At 40.8% G+C, this 27,103-nt stretch overlaps 1 protein-coding gene across 7 annotated transcripts in view; it reads left to right on the forward strand.

The window, feature by feature from the left end:
• CNTN6 (contactin 6) overlaps window positions 1–24,595 on the forward strand; it is a 300,659-nt gene extending 276,064 nt beyond the window's left edge. For 4 of the 7 annotated variants that reach the window (XM_020791024.3, XM_078385214.1, XM_078385213.1 and 1 more), the window contains 6 exons: window positions 6,462–6,696; window positions 7,021–7,136; window positions 10,198–10,384; window positions 15,722–15,834; window positions 19,476–19,644; window positions 23,796–24,595. In XM_020791024.3, the coding sequence (XP_020646683.3) occupies window positions 6,462–6,696; window positions 7,021–7,136; window positions 10,198–10,384; window positions 15,722–15,834; window positions 19,476–19,644; window positions 23,796–23,932 (957 nt within the window). In that variant the 3' untranslated portion in view covers window positions 23,933–24,595. Of the gene's footprint in view, window positions 1–6,461; window positions 6,697–7,020; window positions 7,137–10,197; window positions 10,385–12,498; window positions 12,532–15,721; window positions 15,835–19,475; window positions 19,645–23,795 lie in introns of all 7 variants that reach the window. The other 3 variants (XR_013541601.1, XR_012083493.2, XR_013541603.1) reach the window with 3 other exon arrangements.
• The last annotated feature ends 2,508 nt before the right edge of the window (window positions 24,596–27,103 follow it).

A 27,103-nucleotide genomic window follows, 5' to 3' on the forward strand; every position in this document is an offset into this window, starting at 1 on the left:
CTTATTGGTACTTCTCTCCCTCTATCAAATTCAGCCTTTTCCTGTGCTAAATCTTCCTTTAGGCCTTAAACAGTGCAAAGAGTTTTGTCTACCTCATGTCATAGTTCCCCCAGCATAGACATCCACATTGAATACTATACAGATTATTTATTGTTATGCAAACCAATGTGGTGGTTTATGCAAGGATTAGTCAGCAACCCTCCTCCACTAATTTCCCACTCAAAAGCCCCTGTCATACAAACATATCATCAGGTACTGCTTGCAGACCATTTGGACCATTCCAGGTTTAACACCTGCCGCATGTCTAGGGAATGTTAACAGTGAGAGTACAGGTTGCTGTCCTCTGAAGATGCCGGCCACAGAGACTGGCAAAACGTCAGGAAGAACAACCTTCAGAACACGGCCAAAGAGCCCGAAAAACCCAGAACAACCACTACCAACATGAATTTAACCAAACTCCAGGAGGCAGTGGAAGACAGGAGGGCCTGGCGTGCTCTGGTCCATGGGGTCATGAAGAGTCGGACACGACTAAACAACTAAACAACAATTTCTACAAGTATTTTGCAGATGTTGTGGTGGGAGGAATCCACTGCAAAAAAAAAAGAGTGCAGATCGGCACAGATGTGGTGGTAAACATTTTCCTGTCCTTGCCTTTTCTAAAAAAAAAAAAAATTGCTCACTGAAATGGCCTTCACTGAGTGTTTATTTTTACACAAATTTTTATACAGCTACAAATATAGTTCTGGCACAAATCCAAGGCATCATTTTAGCTGTGTTCCTTTAACAAACAGCTGCATTATACCAGACTTCCTGAGATAAAATGTCCTTCTGTCAGCATGTGACAAGGAACATGTGGGATGCATGAGTCCTTTATTCCCATTGACTTGACAGGTGACAGTTGCCTTCTGTGGATCATTCCAGTTAGAAAAGAAACAAAGGGAAATTTTGATTTACTAGAAAGGGGAAAGATAAGAGCTTACAACTTTTCGATAAGAAGAAGGACTTTGGGGGTTTCACCAAGTTAGGATAAAAAAAGAGTTTTTCTTTACTGCCCAAAACACTTTTGTATCTGTCTGTTTAAAAGAATAGGGAGCACAGACAAAACAGTGCTTTATATTGAATGGTGGTTAAAAAATACATGCCTGCGATAGAGTGCAACCTCTCTTTTATCATCTTTCTCCTGCTTTTTTCCCCTTCAATACTGGTGCAAAAAAAAGTGTCCTGGAACACACTTAAATCCTCTCCAATGGCAAATTAATTTGTTCTTACTTTCAGAAACTAATTTATAAAAAGACAGCACTGTACAGATTAAATCTGAGATTAGAGGAACATCACAGAGAGATTAGATGGTTTAGCAAGTATCAAACACACAAACACATACATAGAATCATGTATTTTTGACATACAGTGCGATTCCACCTCCCCTCCTGTTCTTTTTGAACAATTTATATCCTTCAATTGCTATATTCTCATCATGGATGTATTACTACCAAGTTAAAATAAATAACCAATTTAATTAATTAATTAAATAAGAAATAAGTTTCAGTCACATTTATTCTGAACTAAAATTTCCCATTCTTGTTTGCTTCCCATACTCCTGGCATTCATATATAGACACTGGAGACTGTGGGATTTGTGGCCTGCTTTCCTTCCTACATTTTAATGAAGATTATTATTGGTCCCCATTAGAGTTGCTTGGTCTATTCCTTCTATTGTGCATAAGCTTTCATCTGTCTTTACCTCAAATGACAGAACTTCCATTCAACCAGTGCCAGTCGTAGCAAGATATGAACTAAGGGGTTGGGACTATGACACACTGAGACATAGAGGAAGCATATGCATGCAAAACATACACTCTAGTCATGCAATTCATCCAAAGCGGAGTGAAACAGGGCTGTGTCCTCACACCAACCCTTTTTGGGATCTTTTTTGCTGTCATGCTGAAGCATGCCTTTGGAACTGCAACAGAAGGTGTCTATCTCTGGACTAGATCAGATGGAAAGCTCTTTGATCTCTCTAGATTAAGAGCAAAGTTCAGGTGAAATGCATGTGGGACTTCATCTTCACCAATGATGCAGCTGTTGTCCACTCTGCTGAAGACCTCCAACAACTCATGAATCACTTTAGCAAGGCCTGCCAAGATTTTGGACTAACAATCAGCCTGAAGAAAACACAAGTCATGGGCCAGGGTGTGGACTCACCTCCCTCTATTACCATCTCCGCACAAGAATTGGAGGTTGTTCATGACTTTGTATACCTTGGCTCAACCATCTCTGACACCCTCTCTCTGGATGTCGAGCTGGATAAACGCATTGGCAAAGCAGCCACCATGTTCTCTAGACTCACAAAGAGAGTATGGCTCAATAAGAAGCTGACGAAATATACCAAGATCCAGGTCTATAAAGCCTGTGTCCTGGGCACATTCCTGTACTGCAGCGAGTCCTGGACCCTTTGTGCACGGCAGGAGAGGAAGCTGAACACGTTCCATATGCATTGCCTCCGACGGATTTTTGTATCACCTGGCAAGACAAAGTCCCAAATAGAGTAGTCCTAGAATGAGCTGGAATTTTTAGCATATATACATTACTGAAACAGCAACGTCTACATTGACTTGGGCATGTCATGAGAATGGCTGATGGTCAGATTCCAAAGGATCTCCTGCATGGAGAATTAGTGCAGGGAAATCGCCCCAGAGGGAGACCACAGCTGTGATAGAAGGACATCTGCCAGCGGGATCTGAAGGCCTTAGGAATGGACCTCAACAGATGAGAAACTGACATCTGAGTGTTCAGCTGGAGGCAGCCGTTGCATCACGTCCTCTCCCATTTTGAAGAGACCCTTGTCCAGCAGGCCAAAGCAAAGAGGAAGTCACAAAAGCAGCAAAACCAGGGAGCTGGACAGAGGACAGATTGGATTTGTCTTCAGTGCGGAAGAGATTGTCACACTCGAATTGGCCTCCTCAGCCACACTAGATGGTGTTCCAAGTTCTCCATACACAGCATGTTACCATAGGCTTTCGAGACCGAAGGGTGCATAAATAACTAACTATTAAGGCTGAACATCCAAACATCCAACAAACTCATGGCTTGTTAACTTGATTTTAATTTTCACTTTAATTATGTTAGTGCTATTTTATGTTAACATAATAAAAGTGAAAATCAAAATTAAGTTAACAAGCCATGAGTTTGTTTGGATGTTCAGCCTTAATAGTTAGTTATTTATGCACCCTTCATTCTCGAAAGCCTATGGTAACGTGCTGTGTATGGAGGACTTGGAACAGCATTTAGTGTGGCTGAGGAGGCCAATTCGAGAGTGACAATCTCTTCCGCACTGAAGACGCTTTGTTAGTGTTATTTTATGTTAATAGGGATGTGGTGGCACTGTGGGCTAAACCGCAGAAGCCTGTGCTGCAGGGTCAGAAGACCAGCAGTCGTAAGATCGAATCCATGTGACGGAGTGAGCTCCCGTCGCTTGTCCCAGCTCCCGCCAACCTAGCGGTTCGAAAGCATGCAAATGCAAGTAGATCAATAGGGACCACCTCGGTGGGAAGGTAACAGTGTTTCGTGTCCAAGTCCACGGAAGATTGTCTTCGGACAAAAAGCTGGCTCTATGGCTTGGAAACAGGGATGAGCACCGCCCCCTAGAGTCGAACACGACTGGACAACAATTGTCAAGGGGAACCTTTACCTTTACCTATTTTATGTTATTGCCACTGTTGTAAACCACCTAGAATTACCATCGGTCAGGTGGGTGGTATAGAAATAGATAACAACAACAACAACAACAGCAACAGCAACAGCAACAGCAACAACAAGAGGAACAACAACAGGAACAGGAACAACAACAGAATACAAAGGAAACTTGAAAAAGCCAAGAAGCACAAAAGATTAGCTGCTTATTGATAAAATGATACTGAAGAATGCAAAAAAGATGAAAAGCAAACCTTAACATGGCCTGTATAGACTATAAAAAGGCATTTGACTCATTGCCACACAGCTGGATTAACATCTGTCTAAATGTTGGGGGGATTAGTAAAATCATTCAGAAGTTCCACAAGGAAAACTGTCTTAATGGCCCATGGTGAAGAAATTGGGGGAGTTAGCATCAAAAGAGGAATATTTTAGGGGAATTCCTTGTCACCACTGCTGTTTAATATCTCACTAATCCCCATGTCAATACTTTTAAATAAAACTGGATTGGGCTACCATATTTCAGAACAAGCAGGAAAAAATCAATCATCTGTTATACTTGGATGACCTAAAACTATATACTGTACATAAAGTTCCACGGAGATAGAATCACTGCTAAACACAGTGCAAATATTTAGTGAAGATATCCAAATGGATTTTGGAATTGACAAATGTGCAGCTCTGTCTATATACTGTGGCATCATCCAAAAACTAGATAAAATAGAGTTAAAAATTGCAATATTATAAAATCACTATCAAGGGATGGAAATTATAAATACCTTGGAATACTAGTAGTAGATAACATTGTGCACACAAAAGTTAAAGAACTGATAGAAAGGAAATGCATCAATAAGATTACAGAAAATCTTAAAATCAAAATTAAATGGGGTAAATACAATCAAAGCCAAAAATGCATGGGCAGTCTCAATAATTAGTTGGAATAATAGAACTGAATCAACATGAATTAGAATAACTGAATCAAAAATATGGAAACTAATGAACACACATCACACACTAAATCCAAAAAGTGATGTGGACAGATTATACTTAACATCAAAAATCAGAGGCCATGGATTACTGCAAATACAGCAGGTAGTAGAGGAGGAAAAAATAAGTCTACATGATTATATCAGTAAAAGCAGGGGAAATTACTTAAGGCAGTGTAAATAGAGAATATTTTGAAAACCACAGAAACAAAGGCTCGATATAAGAAACAACAATTTGAAAATGAATTAAAGACTTGGAAAAATAAATCATTATATGGACAAAATCTGAGAAATATTAATGGAAAGCATGATAATAATTCAACATGGGCATAACCATTAAGAAATAAACTGAAGGCTTGATCTTTGCTGCACAAGAACAAACACTCCAAACCAATGTGATGAAAGCTAAAATCCAAGGATTTGGAGGTAACAGCAAACGTTGACTCTGCCAAGAAAAAGTACAGATGCTTGCAGATGCTACTGTACATACTTCAGTGGTCCGCATAATCATTGGGATTTTGGGAACAATATCAATAAATTTAATTCAGTTTTATAAGCAGTTGCAGATCTCAGAAATAATGCCATCAGAGTTACAAAAAACAGCAATATTAGGAACAGCATATATACTGCACCTTTTTTCTCTTCCTTCCTGCCATTACCTGTTCTTTCTCTCTCTCTCTTGTTCCTGACACCCTCTCCACTCCTTTTACTCACTCAGTGCCTGCTGGAAGGACAGATTGCTGTTCTGGAACTCTGAACATGTCATGAGCATGTTGCTTGTCAAATCAGCCTGAGGACCACATGAAATTAGGTTAATGACCATGTGTGGCTCTAGGGCTGCAGGTTCCCCACCCTGTCCTAAGAGGAACTGTCAGAAGAGCTGGGTATGTTTAGCCTGAAGAAGAAAAGCCTGAGAGGAGCTGTCACTTATTTTAAAAAATACCTTGTCATTGCAGAAGTTGTAGAAGTCTTGCTATGCTGAGCCAGAGGGAAGGAGAAGAACCAATAGGTGGACATTGCAGGGAAGCACATTTTAGGTAATTGTTATAGAAAACGTCCTCATACTAAAAGTCATTTGAAAGATGAGCAGGCTGATTTGACAGAGACATCTAAACAGTGACTAGAGAGTAGATATATGCAAAGGTATATCATGTTGCCTGCAGAATTTTGGGAATTGTAGCAAAAAAACACAACTCTATACAACTCTATTAGACATCTCTCAAGCACAGCTGTTTGGATTGGATTGGATGCTGTCTAAGTTCCCTTTCAAGTCTTACACTCTTAACAAAGAACGGTTTAACTTGTACATTACTGACCATTTGTGTACACAATCCGATGTGACAATAAAAGAAGGGGGATCTTATTGTATGAATCAGATGTAACATAGCCCGAAGATGCAGCCATAAGATGATATAGCAACAATTGTTTTTCTTCTATAATTCTCTGAAACTTAGCAATTCAACACTGTACAGCTGGGGGGTGGGGGTTTCAAACCCGAACCAAGAATGAAATGCTTCTAATTTTAAAAAATGTTGTGTATGCCTTTAATGCTGCTGATTAGGGGTTTTTTGTTTGTATGTTTCTAAATTGATTGTCTCAATAGATTTATTCTTTACTGTTATTTTCAATATTATGTTGATTGATGGGGCAAACATTATTATCTTCTTGGAAGCACAGTCAACCCAATCAATAGAACTAAAATATACCAATAGAGTGAAGATTCAATTAAAATAGCATATACTGTGCCTTGCAAGTAGTTATTGATTAATTATTATGCTTCTTGCAGTCAGTTCCTGAGGAACTACAAAATGGGGAAGGTTTTGGATACATAATTATGTTCCGGCCCCTTGGCTCGACAAGCTGGACAAAAGCAGTGGCTGCCTCAGTGGAAGCGTCAAAATACATCTATAGAAATGAAAGCATCACACCGTTATTCCCCTTTGAAGTAAAAGTGGGTGTTTTTAATCAAGAAGGAGTAGGCACACTGAGCCCAATCTATATAGTCTACTCTGGAGAAGATGGTGAGCACAGTGATCCATATCTTACAGTTCATCCCATTTTTATTGTTATATCTTATGCTGATAACTGCAGTCTGGAGCAAGACGTGGCTGCCTTTTGGTATTAGCATTACATAATTAGTAACAGTAACACACTACTGCACAAGTCATGTGTCTAATGCCAGTGTTGTGGCAGCTCATGAGTCAATATGATGCAACTTAAACGTTTTGTGGCTGCAGTTGTATAAGCCTCTGTTTCCTGTTTTACGTTATCTCAGTGCTGTATTCAGGTATGGTCTATCAAAATATGTATTTATAAGTTTCACGGTGCCTTTCTTGTTCTTCTAGAGCCACAGTTAGCACCAACTGGAACATCTGTACAAAGCCTCTCAGCATCTGAACTGGAAGTCTCTTGGAGCCCTGTTGCATGGAACAGACATACTGGAAGAGTTCTGGGCTATGAGGTGGTGCACTTAATGTTGTATTAAATAGAGGCAGACTACCCTCCCTTGTTCAACTCCCTTGTCTTCTAGCTCACTTTATGACAAGTTATGTTTCTCCTTCTTGGACCCCATGTGTTTTAACCCAGTGTCCCCCATCCCTAGGATGGTTCCACTTTTAATTTAACTGCTCCTTCTTCACCTTCAAGTCTTTTCATCCCATCACTCCACCAGATCTCTGCTCTGTAGGGATTTACCTGCCCTGCCCTTTTCTTCAAATAATTAATTTCACTAATTCAGTGGCCAGAATCCTTTTCACACATACCTAAATTAAATTGTGTAGCTTGCTGGGGTGAATGGCTCCTAACTAGTGAGGCATGAGTTATGTTATGAGGTGTGTGCCTGGCTGTACAATAGCCATGGCCTTGTAGTGAGATCATTGCTTCATTAGGTAATAGCAGTTTACCACTGAGAGCTATTCAATTCATCTCTCTCACACACACACACATTGATTCTCTGGCCAGTCACTGAGAATAAGAATTCCCTCAAAGAAGGACTCACAGGAAATCAGCTTCTGAAACTGATGCATGTAGACTGTGTTAGCAATCCTTGCATACCCTGGCTCCAGAGGCATGGATTTCCATGTTAGTCTGTTGCAGCGAAAGCAATCTGTAGGCACTTTTATGCCAAATAAAACTTATTAGCCTTTCAGATGCCACAAATACACTTTGTTGTTTTGACTTCTTCTCTGACTGATGTTCCAGTACTTGACCTTGAATTCTGTTCGATGTCAAGCCAGAGTTCAAGCTCATGGGCTACAGGGAACAGCTATAGAGACATGGGAAAAAATCTAAGGCATTGTAGAGTTCAAAGTAGCAGAGCCTTACCCGAGAGCACATAAAGCCAGTAAAGGTGAGCCAAGAACGAGTCCAGGGCCTGAAACCTGTCAAGTTCAAGCAGAAATAAGCCAAGAGTAGTCCATGAGGCCCTACTCCTTGCTCCCCATTGATCCTGAGGTGGCAGAAGAATGCAAATCAGGCTCTGAATTGATTCATGGAATATAAATGTGACAAGGAACATATGAAAAATGATACCAAGACTGCAAGCTGTTAAGACTGCCCTAGACAAAACCAATATCTTGATTTTGTCCTGAAAGAAACCAGCCTGCAAAATGGGAAAACAAATTATGCTCCAACTGCTTTATTCCACCCATTACCCTGATAGTGCATTTTGGACTAGCTGCACGTTCCAAAAATTCCTTCTGCAGTCTAATGTGAACATAATTAGGTCACAAATGACTGTAGCAGAGTCCTTTTTCATCTATTAAAAGGGGGAAAACAGCACACATAGTCACAAATGCCAGCTGCACAATCAACAGGAGTGCTGCTTCTAGCAGCACACTACAGCCTTCATCATTCAGGAGAAGTATGATCCCATTCAAGACAGTTTGGCTTCTAAACCATCTCCCCACCAACAATACTTCCCCCTTGTTTAGGCTGAGTTTCAGTTCTTCACAGCAAACAGAGACCCAGGGTTTCCACTGTGCCCCTAAGTTTGTTTTTTAATATTATTATTTAAACATTTAGCAATCACTTTAAAGATATTTAGCAAAAACAAAACAAAACATTGAAACAAACTCACTGGATCAAAGCACATTGAAAACAGCTGCTTGCAGAAGAGAGATAGAACGGGATAATTTTCAGCAATATTGATTGTCATTCAGCTTGAATCTCCAGAAGAATTCTCCTGTGTTATTTCATACTGAAAGTTATAGAGGATGATATGGAACCTTGTTGAGGGCAGAGGAACAGCCAAAAGTCCCCAATACTCATCTCTGTAACACTGTCCAAAAAGATACCACGGGTAACATCAGAAAATGTGAAGAGTTCCATGCAAAACTTCAATCTCTTATTTATCACCTAGAATAACTCAGTATTTTTAAGATTCACAAGGGCAACAAAGACAATCTCATCCAAAAATCCTAGGTGCTGTGCCTGTGCCACATGGTTCCAATAATGGGTGACAGTTTGATACTAGTTTCCCTACCTCCTCAGCATCAGCATGCTGAAAACTCCACCAGCTACATGGGCCTGCACCTGATTTTCTACAAACAAAAATTCCATGCCTTTTCACTGCATATGTGGCATCTCCAGCAATCATCATTCCATAGTCTCTTAATATATTTAGTTACATTTGGTCTTGTTTTGTAGGTTTGTCCCCATATATGTATGCCTTCCTGCCATATGTAGACAATGCCTTTTTGACTGCATAAAGACCAGCACTGGCTTCTAAACTTTGGGAAAAAGAAAGATCTGTAGTGAAATATTGGAATGGGATGGTCCTGCTGCTCAGGGTTATAACTGACCAACCATGTCATCATCTAGGATACTTCATTCTTCCTCTTCCATGGTTTCCAGTGTTCCCCTATTTATTAGTCAGCATACTATGCATACTGAGCATTTTCAGTCTCTACTGGTTTGTTTTCTACTCCTTCCACTATCACTTCCATTCACCATCTACAATTGCAACACTTCATATTTCTCCAAACCTTAGGATTCCTTCTCATTTTGTGGGTGGATGATACCATTATGGCTATGTAAGGACTCACATTTGCTGATTGAGTTAGCAATTGGAGCACATGGTGTTATAACTCCATGGTCTTCCATGCTAAATATTTGTTACAGCTCAAAGAAAGCTATTGGTCAATAATTATTGAATACTAACTAAATGGACAGAAAACGTAATAATCATTCTCTCTCTAAGAACTTTCTTTTGATCTTTTTCCACCCCCATCCATATCTGAATTATACAGAGAGAAACATCAAGCATTTCTCACCTTCTCAGCATTTTCCCATTGGATAGCTACGAATGATAGTGATTCCAGATTTGTTTGTCGGTTTTCTGCCCGAATTTGTATTCAGGATACAGTAAACACTATAAATATCCGTTCCTGTCTTTTTATACTGATGGTTTCAATTACAAAGTCATCCGTCCTTCTTGAAGCATCATTTGTTGACTTGTTATCTTTCCAATCAAGTTTGTAATTGATGAAAAGCAACAAATAGTCTTTTTTCTTAATCTTTAGGTCTTATGCTGGACAGATGATTCAAAGGACTCTACAACTGGAAAAGTCAGAGTCTTTGGCAACATCACAGCAAAAAATATCACTAACCTCAGGGCAAATACAATGTATTTTGTCACAGTGAGGGCTTATAACACCGCTGGGACAGGACCATCCAGTGTCCCAGTTAATGCCACCACAAAAAAATCACGTGAGTAGCTTAAAGAGCCCATGACTGAAGAAAATTCAAGAACACATGATTCACTTCAAGCCAGGACAGCAAACTTTTGTCTAGGACAAGAGCATCAAAAGTTGATGCAAGTATCTTATGTTTCCCTTTATTTCAAGAAACCAAAACAACAAAAACCAGAACAACAACAGGATGTCAGAGACAACTGCCATTGTGACTGTTTGAAATATCACCTGCCCATGGAATCAAATGCAGCAGGACTAAAAGTCCGGAGCAAGAATGAGAGAAAAGGGTCCTTAGATTTCCAACAGCCTCACTGGCAGACCATGATGCTTCCAATCTGAGGAATGACTGTGGTTGCCAAGACAAAGGGGGCAAGCAACACCCATGGAACATTTCCCTTTTAAGAGAGAGGAAATTGCCTGCCATAGTGGCTGGCAGAATTAAATCTTTACTGTAAATGGCTATATTAGAAACTGGGGTGGGCAGAATATGGACCAAGGGGAAAAGGTCATTCCCCCTCAAAAAATAATCTAGGGCTGATGGTTTTGCAACAAAATGGCACGTAGGACTCCCAAAATCTCCCCAAACCCAGTAAAATGAAGCTCAAAAGTAGACCTTACAAAATTCAGACTCTCTCTCTCTCTCTCTCTCTCTCTCTCTCTCTCTCTCTCTCTCTCTCTCTCTCTCTCTCAATTTAGCTTATTTTCTGGGCTGGGTTGACCCTTGATGGTCCCATGACACAGAAAATTGGTCCCTGGACCCTCCACGATTATCTACTTCAGTCGAGGAAGTGGTTAGAGAGAAGCTACAGTAAATAGCAATTTCTTCAGGGGAATAGAGGGAATTGGAAAATGAGAGCCTGGATTTATGGGGAGCAACTAGAAAGTCAGTACCTCAGTGGTAACATACAAGTTTTGTATTCAGAAGATCCCAGTTTCAGTTCCAAGTATGTTAAGGTAGAGCTGGATAAGTTTTGTCTATGAAACCCTGAATTGCTACTGCTAAGTAACAGAGCAAATTGCATTGTTTCAGAAAATAATTTGTATAGTACTAAGCCATAATTCTTGAAAGCACAGGGTATCACATGCTACTCATATGTTACTCCTGTTATGTCATATTATCAGATTCTCACGTTGAAAACATTTTCATGTAATACAAATTAGTTTTAAAATTGCAGATAAAGAGCAGAAGAATTAGAAAGCACAGCATTGGTTTTACATGGACAGAGGAAATGAACATTCAGAACAAAGAACTTAAGTCTTTTTCTGGAATGCGGTGTGCATATGACGTGATAGATGTGAAAAATTAATCTAGGAAGGAATGTGTAAATAAAGCACATCTTTGGAAAATAATCCTTTTGCCATTTTGAAGGCTTGATCACATTTACAGCTGGAATTTCTACTAACCTTCTGTGAAACAAGGTGGCTGTAACATTTGAAATTTCAGCAACTAACAGCAAGAAAAAGAAAAGAATATGTTGTCTTCCATTTATTTGCTTCAGCCCTTTCAACACACTCTTCTTTTCAGCTAAGTAGAGGAGGGAGAAATAACTCATTGAGGGTTGCTGCTTCAGTATAGCATTGCTATAAAAAAATCTGCAGTCCATCGAAGAGTTAACTTAAGTGTGCTTAGGCACATTCATTTCAATAGGCTTTTGTGTGCCTGTACTCTGGATTGTTTTATGAGCTTTTATGGGGTTTAATGCGTATATATCTCTTTTCAGTTTTTCCAATCGTGTCAGGCAAAGCTGTGGTACAATCTGCAGCTTCAAAATAGCCTAGAGGCAGAATATACTTGAATCACATAGCATTTGAACTGTGGTGTATAATGAGGAGTCTAAACTGAGATGAACTAAAACTCCAGGAGACAGCTCTAGAAGATTTCTTGTTGCAGACATTCAGTTTTGTTCTTTGATTAAGCATCTTTGGAAATGCATGAAAGCTAGAACAGTGTTCATCTGTGAACAATCTGATGTCCTTCACCTATTTTCCATTGATTTGAAGGGCCTAGTATTCTTATTGTTCGCTCAAAATCTTCCTGAAGTTTTAAGCAATAGCGTTCCCCAGTAAATATCTTCTAACTAACTGGAACATCGCCTTGCCCTTTTTCGTTTAACTCTTTCTCCTTTTTAGGTTACGTATGGAGAGGTGTCCACTAATGCACAGGTAAAGGGTGTTTTGTGGTTATTTACTTTTAATGCATGCACAGTTCCTTATAAATCTTCGTCACATAGTGCAAAAAGGAAATAGGCAGGATAAGGGTTATATGTTAGGAATCATGCTCTTTCCATATAACAATAATCCCACTACAAATTTAAGTCATAGGAGTTCTCCACACGTCGTTCCTGTGACAGTAAAATTTTGAATAAGAATGAAAAGGCAAGAAAGAAGATGATCCCATTACAGAATCTGTCACTTTATTAGAATTCACTCAGTGTGCTTGGGGGAGAAGGTAAGGAGGGAGAATCCTTATGACTCAACGGGGTCCTTGAGTCATGAATCTGAACGCTCATAGGAGTGTGTGCAAAAATGAAATGCACATATCCACAGTAATGTGCATCAGCCATTTCCCAGCTTTCTCAGCAGGGTTAGAAATATTCTGTACCCCGGGTTGAATTATAGTCAGGAAAAATACACTTAGAAGTGAAAAGACCATGTCACAAGGAAAGAAAAATATTGTTAAAAAAAGAAACATCTTGTTTTATACCAGAGCTGAGGTTTCTGTGCACTCCTGCCCTTTTTTTTCTTTTGAGGCCATAGACAACCCTTTGTTTGAAGCCCTGCCGCTGCCATAAAAACAATAAAAGCAATAATAATGGTTGTATTTAGCAGCCTCCAGGAGCAGTGATTCTCCTCAAAAGCAAGACACAGACTTTGGTTTATTTAAACATGCCAGTTCTGGAGAGAGAGGGCGGGCGGGTCTAAAACCAGAAGTGATCTTCTGGACCTTTCTTGTTTTGACCCCATGAAACACACTTTTGATGGGGGTACAGCCTGTTATACACCCAGGGATTCTGAGTTGCCTCCCAGGCTAAACATACAAAGAAGTTGCTTGTTTAAGATAGCCTCATTCTGAGACAGTCAACTGAGAAATCTATGGTGCTGGCTAGATCTCTCATCTCCAGTGTGAGAACAAGACAAAGGGTGACCTTTCTCACACATGGAGGTTTAATGTCTCTTTGAAGGCAGAACCTGCTTGTGAAAATGTGGATGCAGATAAATTCCTCCATGTAAGCCAGAGCAAGCTTCCAGAGCAAGTTTGCTCTGGATGTTTGCCAGAGCAAACATTCAAGTGTGATCAACCAAACGGGATGAAATTCTTCATGCAGATCATCTGCTAAATGCATAAACTTTTGGGGCAGACATATTGGGAATGGAAAAAATCAGAGACATAATTCTTCCTGAGGGGAATTTTTTGAGGTGAGTTTTATCACTTATACCACAAAAGGGTAACTGTGTCCAAGTCTCATTTTAAATAAGGGTTCTTGAAGTTGCCCATCACCAATCAGCCCCTGGAGAGCTAAACTGAGTAGGTACACAGCTTACCTGGCTACAGTCATACTTATCCCTTCTATGGGGCGATATTGGCTGAATTCCTGTTGGTTAACATAGCATATGACACTACAGTATGGCCATTGAATTACTGAAGATTTGGTGATGAAATCCTCTGTAAGTTCCATTGGATCAAATAGGCTCACTCCAGTTGTAATATGCTACAATAAAGTTAGTCACAACTAAGGAGGCCCGTTTGAATTAAGGGAACATTGTGTGGAGGAGCTGACTCACCAAATTCCCACTGATTCAGCAGTCCTCCTCTAGTGCTACTTATTTTGCAGGATTTCAGCCATTACGCTGTATTTCTATTTAAACCGATTAGCAAATTTTAAATTTTAATAAAGCTTAGCAAATTTTATACAAGTCCTTGATCTATTTTGTCCTTTTTCTTGGTGATGCATTTCTTCTTTTTCTGATGCTGCGTAAGTGACAACCCTATGCCAGGATCTCTTCTTTGAGAATTAAAATGACCAAATCTGCACTCTTTTGGACAATTCTGTCCTTCTACCTATTGGGCAATGATGTGCAGAATTATATACCATATCATTGTGGTGAAAGTAAAATGAAATTGGATTATGTTCTGTTTTCATTTTTTTGGTTCCAGCTGTGAACTTGTGGTCAGTCTTTATATGGCCAAAAAGGATCTGTTTAAATGACCTTTACTCTGTTGCTTAATTGTGATCTTCTCCAAATTATTTTGTATGTTTTCTGTACAAGCAAAACCTAGAAAGTATATGTAGAATATTCTTAATACCTTTATAGTAGAAATGTTTATAAAATGAAGATGAGACTTGATGCCTTTGGGCAGGCTTATGTCCTAAATGATAGATCACTGACAGAAAGAATTAAGTCAGAGCCAGACATCAGCATCTCTTGGATCAGGATCACAAAGAAAGAACATCAATGCCCAGGACGAAACTAGCACTCAGTCAGAGTTTGAGAAAATATAAATAGTAGTTTTCGGGTGAAATGCTGGCAGATTTTGCCTGGAACAGGCCTAGAAATGAACTGTGGGAGTTTGTTGAAAACAAGTCCTCAAACTCTGCAGCATCTTTTTTAAATATACGAGCTGGAGGAGAGTTCTCAGTTGCTACTCATTTTTTCCAGAAAGCCTACATCGCCCGTGCCAACCAATCAGCTTTTCCTGCAAGCTCATAATCACTCAAAACATACTCACCCTCTTATTTTACCTTTTAAGCCACAATGGCAGGATTAGGAGCCAGAGTGCATGGAAAGTTTGAATAGAGATTACCCTCCTTTTTCCCAGACAGACCACCCAGCAAGCTGTTGCAAAGTGAAGTCCAATGGCTGACAGAACAGATGATCTCCCTAAGTCTTCTGCAACAGCCTATTAGTTCCTCCTGCTGCCTCCCTAGAACTGGTCAGTGCCAGAAATAACTGTCAATGGGCCGCTAGGTCTGGAAGGCTGAGGGTTGTGTGAATGAGCACAAAGTGCCATGAAATGAATATGACACAGCTGCTTAATGAACCACAACTCCCCAGCATCTGTCTGATAAACTACACAGTTACCTGGGTTGTGTTTATTATGTATTTACAATGACTTATAAATGTGTTTGCATTTCTTGATTCAATGTTCAAATCTGTGGTTCTCCCATTATAAACATATTCACTCCCAATAAGAAAGATAACGGCAGTAGGAGCCTTGAAACAGGGGTTTCATCTGAACCGGGCATAATTTGCCACTATCATGCTTAATAGCTTCATGCAGCACAACAAATTATACAGTTACAGCCTGGAAATCAACCTTCCGATTAATATTATTGCTTATGTTTTATTAAAGCACCAAGTCAACGCCCAACAAACATTGCCTGGAAACTGACCAATTCAAAGATATGCTTGAACTGGGAACATGTGAAAACAATGGAAAATGAATCTGAAGTTCTAGGATACAAAGTGAGTAAGCTGATCATGGTGACACCTCTAAAATTTCATATGAATTGTTAAGTACAGCACCTAACTTAATTTAAAAAGAAACATTTTTAAACAATTAATTTCTTTGTTTTTTTTAATTGAATTGAATGTATTGATATACAGTACAGAGCACAGGGAATTTGGAAGGTCAGTTAGATCATAAATGTGAGGTGTCCCAGGGAATTGAAATAGTTACTTTGTCAATGCATGTATCTGTTCCTGCATGAGGCATTAGTGCTTAAGTAAGTCCTAAATGGTAGTGAGTCTTATGTGAATGCTTAATATAATGACAAATTTCCATTCACACAGAAACAAAGGATGTATATATCATAAAGGCTTGGATCACAAAGCAGTTTAGTGACCACATTTTAGTTCTGAGCAAAAAGGTTGTTCAGTGGCTTTATACTGTATACACTGTACATCACTTACACATCCTATATGACTGAGCAGTCTTTTGTACGATTCAAAGTTATGGTTCTGTCATTGAGCTAAACCTGTAACTGAACTATACCATTTTCCCAGACTGAAGGTGGAGTTTCACAGAACTGAATATTCTCCCATATGATGCAAACGCACATGAGCAAGCCTGAAATCCTTTCTCCTGAGGCATTAGTTTGTTGCAGTGTTTATGGCTGGAGGTTTTTTTAGAAAGGCAAACTCATTCCCAAACACATGAAAAAGGACAAAATGCATCTTCTATTGGAAACTGATACATTTCTGAGCCATACAAGGTGCTTTGTTGTGTAGATGTGTGCATAAAACTATGGATTTAAGCAATGTGCAATATGAATAATGTATATGCCTAAAATACAGATATTCTGAGGATGCACACACACAAACACATAGCAAAATGTATAAAATGCATATATTAGTAAAATGTGTACAAAATGGTGTACATTTTGAAAAATGCACAGAATAAAGACAAATTTTCATATACAGAGAAATAAAGCCTTACAATCCAGTACAGAATGCCAATGAGAAAACTAAGACTTTTCACATACCAAGGGGGAGGAAATGGTGGGAAAGAAGATGGGTATAGATTCAGTTACCCTGCTTTCAGTCTGAAGATGCACTTATTCAACTGCTCAGTGAGAACTGAAGTAAAATGTGAAATTAGGACTGTCAAGTATAGGAAAGTGGAATTAGTCCATCTCTCTTATCTCAATGCGGAATCTGGGCAGAATATGCTACGAGCATCTTCCATCAAAAGGCCTGCCATATCTCATTATGTTCTATGTCACTATCTCCTGTGGCTATAAGATTTCATCAGGTAAGTAAGAGCATATTGTTTCTTTATCTCCTCTGATTCGAGGAATCTAGATTAACACTGTCCAGTGACTGGCCCAGATGTGATTCTGTCACATCATCCACAGGGAACTGAGATCTGTCCCTAAGACACCCAACCCAATAGTTTGTATTTTAAGTATATATAGTATGCCTATTCCTAAGGGATGCCCTGGGACCAAGGCCAGAGGGGTTTACTTCAGAATATCAGGGTGGCATCACTATCCCATGCCCAACAGAGAATTTCATTTTCGTTTGTTTTTTTCTTAAACCAAGCATGAGGATATTTCAGAGGTCTAAGGTTCCATGGGTCCACTATCGGACCTTGTAAATGTAAAGGTTCCCCTTGACATTTAGTCCAGTCATGTCTGACTCTAGGGGGCGGTGGTCATCCCCATTTTAAAGCCATAGAGCCAGTGTTTGTCCATGGACAGTTTCCATGGTCACGTGGCCAGTGCGACTAGACACGGAATGTCGTTACCTTCCCACTGTAGTGGTACCTATTTATCTACTCACATTTACATGCTTTCAAACTGCTAGGTTGGCAGGAGCTGGGACAAGCGATGGGAGCTCACTCTTTCATGTGGATTCGATCTTATGACTGCTGGTCTTCTGACTTTTCAGCACAGAGGCTTCTGCGGTTTAACCCGCAGCGCCACTACGTCCCACTTCTTGGACCTTGCAGAGCCATACTAAGTCTAGCCTGTGACTCCAAAAAATGTTTTTCCAATATTTTTAAAGTGTAAAACCCCTGTCATACTTTTCTTTTCTTTTGGTCATAGGAAGTCATTTTGGGCTGCTCTGCAACTATCCAAAATGACTTCGGTTTTGTTTTTTTAAATTCTAAAATAGCTGAAAGGGAAGCACATTCTATGCTCCACTACTCCCTCTGTCCCCTTGTGGGATCAAAAACATTTTTAGGACAATTTTAAAAGGAAATGGGGCTGGACTGGTGGTCCTAGGCTTGCTGAGAGGACAGAGATGGGCCATTGAAGTCCACTTTGCCCACACCTTGCCTCACTTTTATCATCTGTGAGAAACTCCTTTGGTACTTCATTTGCACACACATTACAGTTCATTTCATATTTATCTGCCTGGTGAGACTAAGCCACTGTGGATCACGCCCTTGGTGCCAGTGTCCAGGAGATAAATATATTTCAATTGCTGGTTAGGGAAAATGTATAGAATTCATGACTAAAATCACACACTGTCAGCAATCAGGTGAGTGGGTTAATTTGTCATCTCATTGTTGTCCAACAAGTAAGTTGGAAATGTGCCCCACATGTGGGAAAACGGACAGGTTTTCTTCTTCTTCTTTATAATTATAGTTAATATTTGCTTTACAAAGTTTATCTGATATGTAGTTAGTCATAAATTTTCTTCAATTTCCGCATTGTTTTTCTGCTTATCAGATAAATTGGCAGTTCAACATTTAGTTCTTAATTGTTGATTTTCCACCAGTTCTCTGATTTCCTGTGTCTTTAAGGGACACACTGTAGGGCATTATCGATCTGACGGCTTTACACTAGAGATGGGTGAGAATATTGTTTCATTTCATTTGTTATCAGGATTTGCTAAAATTTGAAAACTTGGATGTGGAATATGCCTGCATTTGACAGCAGTTTTTAATTGTGAAGGGAAATTTGGGGAGATATGTCAGTACAACATTTAGCAAAGAATCCTTCCCTATACTGTGAATCTGCTGGCTGGATAGCTCAGTGATTTAGGTAGAAGTTGGGAGTTCGAACCCCCAGTGTGCCTTCTGTGAGTAGAGCCAAGCTACAAGCTGCACAGTTCCAGAGTGTCCGTAGAAAAAGGGAATGGTAAACCACTATTGAGTGTTCTCTACCTGGAAAACCTTGAAAAGGGTTGCTGTAAGTCAAAATTGACTTTAAGGCACATGATTATTTTTAATCTATTACAGAATTCATAACTGACTGGATAAGACACTAGCCATATTCTCTTGCTTATTATGGGCCATCAGAACCCAGCATGCAGTTTGGATAATAGCCTCAAAAGGCATACTCCATAGTGCAGCATTTTTATGTTGTAGATGGAATATAAAGCTGATGTGAGATAGATGCTGATGCCACTGAATGAATGAATGACAGACCGTCATCGTGAACAAGTTTTGACACCCCCTCACACCCCACAGGCTGAGACTCCATACAGAATGCTTGTGGCTGGAACAACCCATGTTTCCCCACAGGGTGCTTGGAAATAGGCTGCAAAACTACTTCATGAGACATGAGTGTACATCTCACCATGTGAAGAAAAGCTTACAAAAGAAAGCGACAATAATATAACAAGCTCCCACTCTTCTCTCCTTTTATATTAAGATTTTGTATAGGCAAAATCGACAAAGCACCACGCATATCCTTGAGACAAACAATACCTCTGCTGAGCTCCTGGTACCTTTTGAAGAAGATTACCTCATAGAAATAAGAACCATGAGTGATGGAGGGGAAGGCAGCAGCAGTGAGGAAATTAGGATCCCAACCATGTCAAGTAAGTTGCCTTCCTCCCACCAGTGCAATTTGTCTGGTTCCTTGACTTTTAGGAAGAACTAAAGCTTCCTAAAGACCGTTGACACTGAATGTGTTCTCGAAGGCTTTCACGGCTGGGAGTCTGATGGTTGTTGTGGGCTGTTTGGGCTCTTTGGCCGTATTCTGAAGAAGCATAGAGAGAGTTCTGACTCCTGTCCTTTGAAGATGCCAGCCACAGAGACTGGTGAAATGTTAGGAAGAACAACCTTCAGAACACAGCCAAAGAGCCCGAAAAACCCACAACAACCATTGTTGACACTGACTTGATATTAAAGTAGCAGGTTAACTTGGGAACAGAGGTTCATGTGCTTGGTTGGGAAGGGGAAAAGCCATTAATGTGAAAAGAGTGCAGCAAAAATTTCCAGAGGCTTGAGAAGCTATAGTTTGCTGATGCCAGTGAAACCTGCAGCTGTACAAGCTGTGTGAAAATCAGTTTCTAGGCTGTACTGAAATCAAAGTCCTCAGCATAATAATCCTCATTATTTACTATTTTAAAAGTGCTTAAAATATATTGAGCCTCATGCATGAGCTGAAATAGCTAATGTGCCCGCCCACAGGCTCACAATCAAGCTAGAAACACAAGCCAAAAGGGAAGGGGAAATGGAGAGGAAAACAGCTTGCTTATTGATGTGCAGGACTTTTTAAAAAGTCCTGAAAATGGCTCCCTAAAGTTAAAAAACACAAATAGAAAATTTGAATCAACTAATCACACACAGTTCACAAACTGTGAATTTAAAGCATTCATTAAACTAAGAGTAAAAAAATTAGACAGCGCCGGGGGTGGTAGTGGGAAATCATAAAATGCTCATTGAAAAAATATGTTTCACCATCAGTGGGAGGAAATATAAAAGGTCAAGTGAGATTTCCAGTGCTTAGGCATCACCATGGTGACAGCACAGTCTCCTACCTGGGCCTGCCTCACCTCACAACAGAGTGGAGCACAGGAAGAAAGTCCATCGAAGATCTCAGTGGCACAGCAGTCTAATGTATATAATATATAGTCTTAGGCTATATGGCAGGAGTTCTTCTATCACCTGGACTTCAAACCAAAGTATGGATTTATTTATTTATTTATTTGTAGGCTGCTTTAGGGTTCTAGGAATGGTAGACCAACCAACAAACAAACATTTCCAAGTTCTTATTCAAAAACAATGGCTGAAATCCTGTTGCATTTTTATGCTTGTAGAAGGCAAATGGTGTCACATTCAGTTACTTTTACATAGCAGTTAATAAGTCACTGATGGGATTCCTGGGGGCATGCATGACCACTGGCTTGGCATGGACTTGAGAATCCCAGCAGTGACTTATTAATTGCCAATTAAAAGGCACTAAATGTTATGCCACTGCTTTCCATATTTATATAAAAAGCAACAGGATTTCGGCCAATATTGGTACAAGTTTGTGCTTGAGCATCTTAAGTGTTGTGTATGTATGGCTGTACAAGTTGGAAGTCGTGGCCCTTTATGAAATAAACAGAAGTGTGGAACGGCAAAAGATAGTCTTGAGATACTAAGCTCTAAATATTGCAACAGTTAACTGACTGTATGAAGTTATCGGCTAGGAATAGATTGTGACTGTTCTGAAGTAGCACTATCTAAGTCACTGGTTCTTAACCTTTGTTACTCAGATGTTTTTGGACTGCAACTCCCAGAAGCCTTCACCATCAGCTCTGCTGATCTAAGTAACTACTCTCCGGTAGTTAGATTATGAAGCAGTTACTGCACATGTAAAATTTGTTACCTTTCTGTTATTCTTAAAGTCTTTATAGTTATATGTACCTGGCCTATTATTGTAATAAAGATTTGTAGATTGACTAGAATTAGATATTAAAACACAATATATATTAATCGCCGGGTAGGTGGGGCTCGTCAGCCATGGAAGGCAGCCCATATAGGAGAAGGAAAACTCCGATTTCAAACCTCCACTGCCTTGTGGCTATATCCATTGATGGAAAAGGCTTCAGGAGTTAACCTCGAGGCAAAATCCGGAGCTGGAGTCCCGAAGGCAGCATGTGTCGTTCTGCCAACTCCTGCGACATTGCTGGAACCAGTTGTATTGGCTCTTGCCTTTCCATTGGACCATTTCAGCAGGGGGATCTGCTGCTTGGGTAACAGCCTATCCTCCATATTACCTTACCCGGGCTTCATGCTCTGGAGAGGACACTCCTCGATTCACAGCATGTTACCATAGTCTCTTGAGACTGAAGGATGCCTATGAGATATATTAATCAAATTAAAAGAAGCTTCTATCAATAATGATTCTAGTGTGTGAACTTTCTTTCTTTCTTTCTTTCTTTCTTTCTTTCTTTCTTTCTTTCTTTCTTTCTTTCTTTCTTATTTTTAGTTATATGCCAACTTGTTTTTAATTATATGCCATTCTTCTCTCCAAAGAGGCATAGAATGGTGGATAACACAAAAACAATGCATATAGAACATACACAATTATAAAATACTTTAGATAAATAATAAAATGTAATAATAAAAGCTAGTGACAACCTAAACATTTTATCTCACATACATTTTTATCTCACATACATTTTTATCTCACATGTATAAATGTTTGCCATATAAGTGGTGGAAATGCAGTTCCAAGCTTCCAAAAGCCTGCCAAACAATTCTGCTTTACATCCTTTCCTGAATCCCGGCAGGTATGTCATTCTTTGCAGGGACGCAGGAACAGAATGCATGCATATGAGAACAGCAAGAAGAAAAATTTTCAGGCAGGGCCGGACTGGCCATCTGGCAGTTCTGGCAAATGCCAGAATGGCCAATGGTCAGAACGGCCGGTTCCTGCCTCGCAGCCTCCCCACCGCTGCTCTTCTGCTGCCGCCGCCGCCGGCCGCCCGGCTTCCTCCGCTCGGCTGGCCGGCTGACCCTCCCCCAGGGAAGCTGCAGCCGCGCCTCCCGGCCGGCCGGCCCCACTGACAGAAGAAGACCCTCCCGCCCAGTTCCGAGCGCCCCCCTCCGGAAGAGGGCGGGGCCCCCTCCCGCTCCCCCCCTCACCCCCGCCCCCGAGCCCCCTCCCTCTCCTCCCACCGCCCGCTGGAGGAAGACCAGGGCCGGGCTCTGCTGCCGCTGCCACCGGGCCCGCTGCCTGCCTGCCTGCCTGGCGCCGTCGGGCAAGGACGGCTGAGGGGCGTCGGCGGAGGACCAGGCAGGGCCCAGCACCCTTTCCCCCCTGCCCCACGCCCCTGCACCTTTTCCTCCGCGGGAGGGGGCGGCAGAGGAGGGGGCAAGGCGGCGGCGGGCCACCATACTCCCTTTCCCCTCCGCCCGGAGAGCGCGAGAACCGCCGCCGCTGCCAGTCCGTTGTGCCGGGCTCCTTCTCCGCTGAGGAGCCGCCACCCCTCCCTCCGAGGCCCGGCCCGGGCGGGGCCCGCATCCGCCCCGCTCGCCCGGAGCCCTGGCCTGTGGGACTGCTGGCGTCGTCGGCCGAGGCATTTGTGGGACCCCGATGCGCCGCTGAGCGAGTGGCCCCTTGCCCGGCTCTCGGGGACGCCTGGAGACTCTCGGCCTTAGCAAAGACCCCCCCTCTCCGCCTCTAGCAAGCCGGCAATCCATGCGACCCCCGCCCGCCTTCCCCCGCTCCCCGCTGCCGCCCCATGGTCCCCGGGCCGTTCCCGGGAGGGATTCGGAGGAAGCGGCAGGTGTCCCCACAGCCGGTGGGCCTGTGTGCTCTAAATGCCAGGGCCGATTTTTGGTCCCAGTCCGGCCCTGTTTTCAGGCATATGCAAGCCAGACTTCTTTGACAGTTGGCACATTGAGAAGGGCATTTCCAGATGACTTCAGTTGTCACAGAGGCTAATGTGGGTAGAGGTGGTCCAGCAGGTATGTGGGACCCAAGCCATATAGGGGTTTAATAACCAGCACCCTGAACTGAGTCCAGAAACCCACTGGCAACTAATGCAACTGGTGCAAAATAGGTGTTATATGATCATGACGGGACGCATCTGTTAATAGCAAGTACCACATGTTGTATGAGTTGCAGTTTCCAAATTCTATTCAAGGTTAGTCCCATGTAGAGAGAATTACAGTACTCTAATCTCAAGGTTACAGTTGCATGAATCAGAGTGTGGCCTACTATCTTTTTTTCTTTTCTTTTCTTTTTTTACAGGTTTAAGCTCCAAAGGAAGACACGTCTGTTATTCTGCAGTATACATAACAATAATTGATATTATTATTCTAGTTTATGTTCTCAATTCCTCTGTTTTTTTGTTGAACGGAACCAGCAAACTGTTCTTGGATTTTTGAAAACAAAGCAGTCATTGTTGGAGAAAAAAGTGTATTCCAGTCCCTTTTGATATGTCAGTTACCATGGGGCAACATGGTCTGAGCAGGGGGAAATTTCACGGCCAGCCTCCTCCTCTTGCTGAGATCATGGGCTACCTATGCAGTCACACCTGTCATTCCTGAAAGAAGAACCTACTGAGAAAGACAAGGAGCTTCCTTTTTAAATGTAAATATAATTCAAGCTGCAATCCTATGGCCAGTTTTTGTTGTTGTTGGCTTTTGTTTTGTTTTTTTGGAAGGATGCCATACTGAACTCAAATGGATGTACAGGACTGCACTGTAATTGAATTTTTAAATGAATAAAAATTGAAATAAAAATGTGTGGGCTTTAAACTTGCCAATCAGTCCAAACTAAACAGAATGGAAACAAAAATGTTGCTATCAGATTATAAAAGTAGAAACTAATTACAATTAAAGTGACCTATTATGGAAACCCAGTCTATCTGTATGTATGATAAACATGCAAGATATGAGTCACAACCAAAACAGACACTAACCAGTTTGAAAAAGGATTGCAGCTGTGTGTGATGTATCATGTTATTTGATCCATGTTTCTCATTTTCCTCTGTAATGAGACAATATTTACTGCATTTTCAAATTTAATAAAAATATTTCTTTACAATATTCCCTATCTGTATAAAAATCTTTTATTAGTTGAGAAGTTTCTATGCATAGCGTCTGTACATTGTTCCAATGTTTGATTAAGTAGGGGAATGGGAAATGGCTATGTCTAAGTACTTAATATGACCATCAATTTCTAATGTTATACAATGCAATCAGAAAATTAAGCATCTCGAACCACGTTGCTGGCAGCCTCACTCAAGAATAGGCTTATTTTAGGTTCCTCTGTGGTACATAGGCAATCTATATTTTATAAATATATTATCCAAAACACCTTAAAAATTGCCACTGTGAATGCCTATCATTATATCTACTAGCATAAGGAAGATTCAATTACTCAAAAAAGAAAAACAACAACCTCTTTATGAATGTGCGCTATTGTGCTTCTATATCCTCGATTCAAAATGCCAGGAAATGGCCTGAAATTACTGCAAAATATTGTGCCGGCAGTGCTAGCAAGAAAAAGGATGCCAAGCTTTACATAGCAAAGGGTGCCTTGATGGCACAAATGGCAGCAATCAAGAGAGTCTACAGGATAATCTCTTGTACTAACTATCATTCACAAAGAGACATCAAGCAAGAAAATCCCAGAAACTCACTACTTTTTCTATTACCTCTTACCCAAACATAAAGCAATTTTCAGGGCTGTTTTTCAACAAGTGTGAGTGGTAATGAGTACCAGTTGCCCTTCAATGCATCACTTCTGCTAGGTATTAACCTACTGGGAACACCCCACAAGACAAGACTTGCCATTCTGGAGATGCTCTGACCCCAGTCATCTATCCATTTGGCCCTTGTCAAAGTCCCTGAGATCTTTCTGCTTGCCCCTATTTCCTGCTTTCAACACATGAAATTCAAGAACAGACTGTTCCCTTGCTGTCTAATATATCCCATCCCTTGACAGGTGCCATGGTAACACTACAATCAATGCTATTCACTTCACCTGTCGGTTATTTTAATATTGTGGCGGATCAGTGTATATGTTCTTTTTTTTTCAAAAAAAGAGAGAAAAGTCTGGATTCATGCAGAGGAAAAAATAATAATAGTGGGGAGGAAATTGGTCCAAAAGCAGTCCAAAAGAACTTCAGTGTGAGGAAAGGATGCTGGAAAGAAATGCTTAGTACAGTATATGTACAGCATGCTCAATACAAACTCCAGAACAGTTCCTCTACCAAACTCATTAGGACACTGAGCTGGTTTATGTGGCGCTCCTCTTGGTTTACGGCCGAACTGAGTTCCTTAAAATGTGTCAGGATACAGCAAATGGTTGAGAATTCATCCCCAAACTGTTCTAAAACAACATAAAGTACAGTGGCAGAATGTTTTACCTTCAGGTGTTAATACGACACTCAGGGCAGAACACCTAATTATCACCATCTTTTATATGTTTATTTGGTAGTAACTTGATATATGTCTCACTATTCCTTATGCCAGGTCCTAGCATATTGTAGTGGATAGAATGTTGGACTAGGACTTGGGAGACCTGAGTGTGAATCCCCACTAAGCTATGGAAATTCACTGAGTGGGAGCTCACAAAACTACTCCTTAAATATCTCACTCACCATGAAAGCCCTATTAGTATCTCTATAAATCAGTTCTCACTTGACAGTACATAACAACAGATTTCTTATGACACCCCAGGGTGCATTTTGATGGGCACATTTTGAATTTGGTTAGTTAAGGCTTCTAGAAGTAACAACATGAGCTTCTATAAGAAAGTTATCAATGGATCACTGAGGCAGATATATTTTCTATTTTCCTCTGAAGGAATTATCAAACCTTTCCAGTTTACCAGCCAGCGGAGTAATGAAAACAGGGCTCACAGAATCAGAACTTTGGGACTTTCTGGGCATAAGGAATTATGGTATCATTCACCTCTTCTTTCCTACCCCTGATTTCAATCTTTCTTCTGAGCATAGCTGCTATCTTTATAAGATCTGAGAGAGAAAAAGGATATTCCCTAGCTGCAAGTATTCTCTATTGTTGTGTGATGCATTTGATAATATTTGAACAGATAATTAAGAGCTACTAACGTCGCACGATATTTGTTCGTCATTCGTTCATACAGACTGATCCAGCTACCTGCATTTTTGAACTCTCCTTATGGGGGCAGGTCCACCTGTGATGACTATCAGGATCTATGCCAGCACTTCTGAATTTATTATTACACCACTGTTGCCAAATGATGGATACAAATTGAATCCATCCTCCATCTTCAGTCCCAATCCAATGCTAGGCATCGGAACACCATCAGACAATATAAAGCAATAAACTAATTCAGTATTGCCTATACTGATTAGCAATTGGACTGGAGCATTTCAAATGGGCCTCTTAGCCCTACCTTCACTGACAGAAAAAGACTAGTAATGGCTGTGACCGGTATACATGCTCTAGTTAAAAGGTGCTTTGGAGTTTGAAAAACAGTGGATTAAGAGAAAATATATGTAGACAGCACTCGTGGATGTTTCACCCACACATTTTCTGCCTTCTCTCCAAAAAAAACCAACATTC

This window comes from Pogona vitticeps, chromosome 2 (genome assembly GCF_051106095.1).
Source record: "Pogona vitticeps strain Pit_001003342236 chromosome 2, PviZW2.1, whole genome shotgun sequence".
Lineage (NCBI taxonomy): Eukaryota > Metazoa > Chordata > Lepidosauria > Squamata > Agamidae > Pogona > Pogona vitticeps.